The 2,428-nt window shown below is 38.2% G+C and overlaps 1 protein-coding gene across 1 annotated transcript; it reads left to right on the top strand.

The window, feature by feature from the left end:
* On the top strand, positions 716 to 1,860 carry LOC109126437. Its single transcript, XM_019229974.1, has 3 exons — positions 716 to 803; positions 860 to 1,128; positions 1,231 to 1,860. The coding sequence occupies exons 1-3, from the start codon at positions 716 to 718 to the stop codon at positions 1,858 to 1,860; spliced, it is 987 nt and encodes a 328-aa protein (XP_019085519.1).

Raw genomic sequence — 2,428 nt, 5'->3', positions numbered from 1 at the left:
TTTTTTTTTGTTAATATCCTTCTAGGTACCAACCCGCACATAATGTGGGATAAATCGATTTAAATAAAATATTATGAGTAAAATTATTATTTGAAATTTAAGATTCGTTTGTATATAACAAAATATGTAAGTAATGTTTTGTTTGTTTATTTAAATTTGCATTTATTTTTTGTAAAATACGTTTCACCCGTGAAATATTTAAAGTTGGAAAAGAATTTAAGGTGGTGTAGAAAGTTTTGATGTTTTTTTGTGTTTCTAAATCTCAAATTCATATATTTTATGTTTCACATTATTATATATATTACTATACCATTAAATAGATAAACCAATATTTTTAGACTAATCGATTTAATTTAAACTAATCCTAAGTTTAAAAATGCAATGAGAAAACGATAAAAGTGGTAAATAAATGAATATTTTTTTCTTGTTTGTGAAATGTAATTTATTTTTAATAAGTAAATAGATTATAAAAATGATAATTAAATACATTTTCGGATTTAATAGTTGATTAAATCTTTCATTTTTAAAAACTAATAGAAAAATATTGGCTCATAATCTGATCGACAGAATAAATAAAAAGTTCTCCTCTTGGACAGTCAGACACCTCTCCTTCGCGGGTAGGCTTCAGCTTCTCAAATCAGTCATATACTCTACCATCAACTTCTAGACTTCGGTCTTCATCCTTCCCAACCAATGCCTTTCAAAGCTTGAACAAATGTGTAATGCATTTCTTTGGAATGGAGCTCCAAACTCTGCTCGAGGCGCAAAGATTTCTTGGGAGATTGTTTGCACCTCTAAAGAATGTGGAGGGTTGGGCCTCAGAAGATTAACCTCTTGGAATAAAGTCCTTGCATTGAAGCTCATTTGGTTACTTTTTACTGCGACTGGGTTCGACGGAACCTCATCCGGAACTGGAACTTCTGGGATCTAAATCCTGCTTCGACAGGTAGCTGGATTTGGAGGAGGTTGTGCAAGTTAAGACCTCTTGCAAAATCTTTCATTGTCTGTGTTGTGGGCTCAGGAGAGACTGCAAGCTTTTGGTATGACAACTGGACCGGCTTGGGGCCTCTCCTCGATCTTACAGGTCCTAACGCCCCTCAGATTGTCGGGTTGCCTTTGCATGCTGTTGTACGTGATGCCATCCGGGGACAGGATTGGTGGGTTGCTACCAGTCGAAGTAGAAATCAGGTCGTTGTCATGATCAAATCTATTCTTCCTGATCCTGGGGAGATGCTTCAGTGCCAACACGATGATACTTACCTATGGAAGACTAATCAGAGTCCCCCTTCTGACATGTTTTCCACGAGCAAGACATGGTTAGCACTAAACCCCCCTGGAAATCGAGTTCCTTGGCACAAGTCAGTCTGGTTCAAACACAGAATCCCCAAACATGCGTTTATCTGCTGGGTTGCGGCGTGGAACCGTCTTCACACAAGAGACAGATTGCGGAACTGGGGGCTAAATGTTCCTGCACTTTGTCCCCTGTGCGATACTCACCCTGAGTCCAGGGACCATCTGTTCTTCCAGTGTGAGTACAGTGCTTCAATATGGACCTTCTTCACTATCAGGGCACGGGTGTCCCCTCCTACTCAGTTCATGCCTTGCCTCCTATGGATTCACTCTGCCTCATCAAATGGTAACTTAGCTACAATCCTAAAGCTCGCTTTCCAAGCTTCAATCTATCATATATGGAAGGAGCGGAATCAGCAAATTCACTCTGCTCAGTCCAAACCCGCCACAGTCATTATCAAGGAGATTCAAACTCTCATCCGAGCTCGTCTTTTGCCTCTTTCCATCTATACGCTCCACCAGACTCAAAACCAAACCTTGCTAATTACATGGTTCAGCCTCTTCTTGTGACCTCTTGTCTCTGCAGTTCATTTCCGCAACCGTTTTTTTGGCAACAGGGTGAAGTCACCTACGGGTAAGCTTTAGGTAAGCTTGTATCTTTTTATTTTTTTTGTTGGGCCTGCGGCCGTCTTGGGCTTTTGCCTTGTATTAAAGACTTTCTTTTTATTAATGGAAAGGTAAAATTAAAAAAAATATATATATTGCCTCATAATATTCCAATGGCATATGTATGTAAATAATAATGAAAAGTAAGAGCATTTATTAAAAAAGGTATAGGAGCTCTGTGAGCGCGACACCTCAGTTTTTTGTGTGAAAGTGCTTCTCTATTAATATATAGGGGATTTACTCTAGTGATCTCATACTCACTAGCAACCTACCAAAAAAAATAACAGCGGATAACCAAAAAATAAAATCCCATAAACCAATCATCAAACATAACATCATTCCAGCAATAATTCAAAACATAAAACAAATCATAAAACCAGCAATCCTAACATTCGTTCTATACCACTAAGTTCCACTCTAGCATCCTAAAAAAGACACAAAGCAAACAACCGAGCCTCTAGAACATCCTCCT

Source organism: Camelina sativa, chromosome 9 (assembly GCF_000633955.1).
Source record: "Camelina sativa cultivar DH55 chromosome 9, Cs, whole genome shotgun sequence".
Lineage (NCBI taxonomy): Eukaryota > Viridiplantae > Streptophyta > Magnoliopsida > Brassicales > Brassicaceae > Camelina > Camelina sativa.
This window is presented reverse-complemented; position numbering and strand designations above follow the sequence as displayed.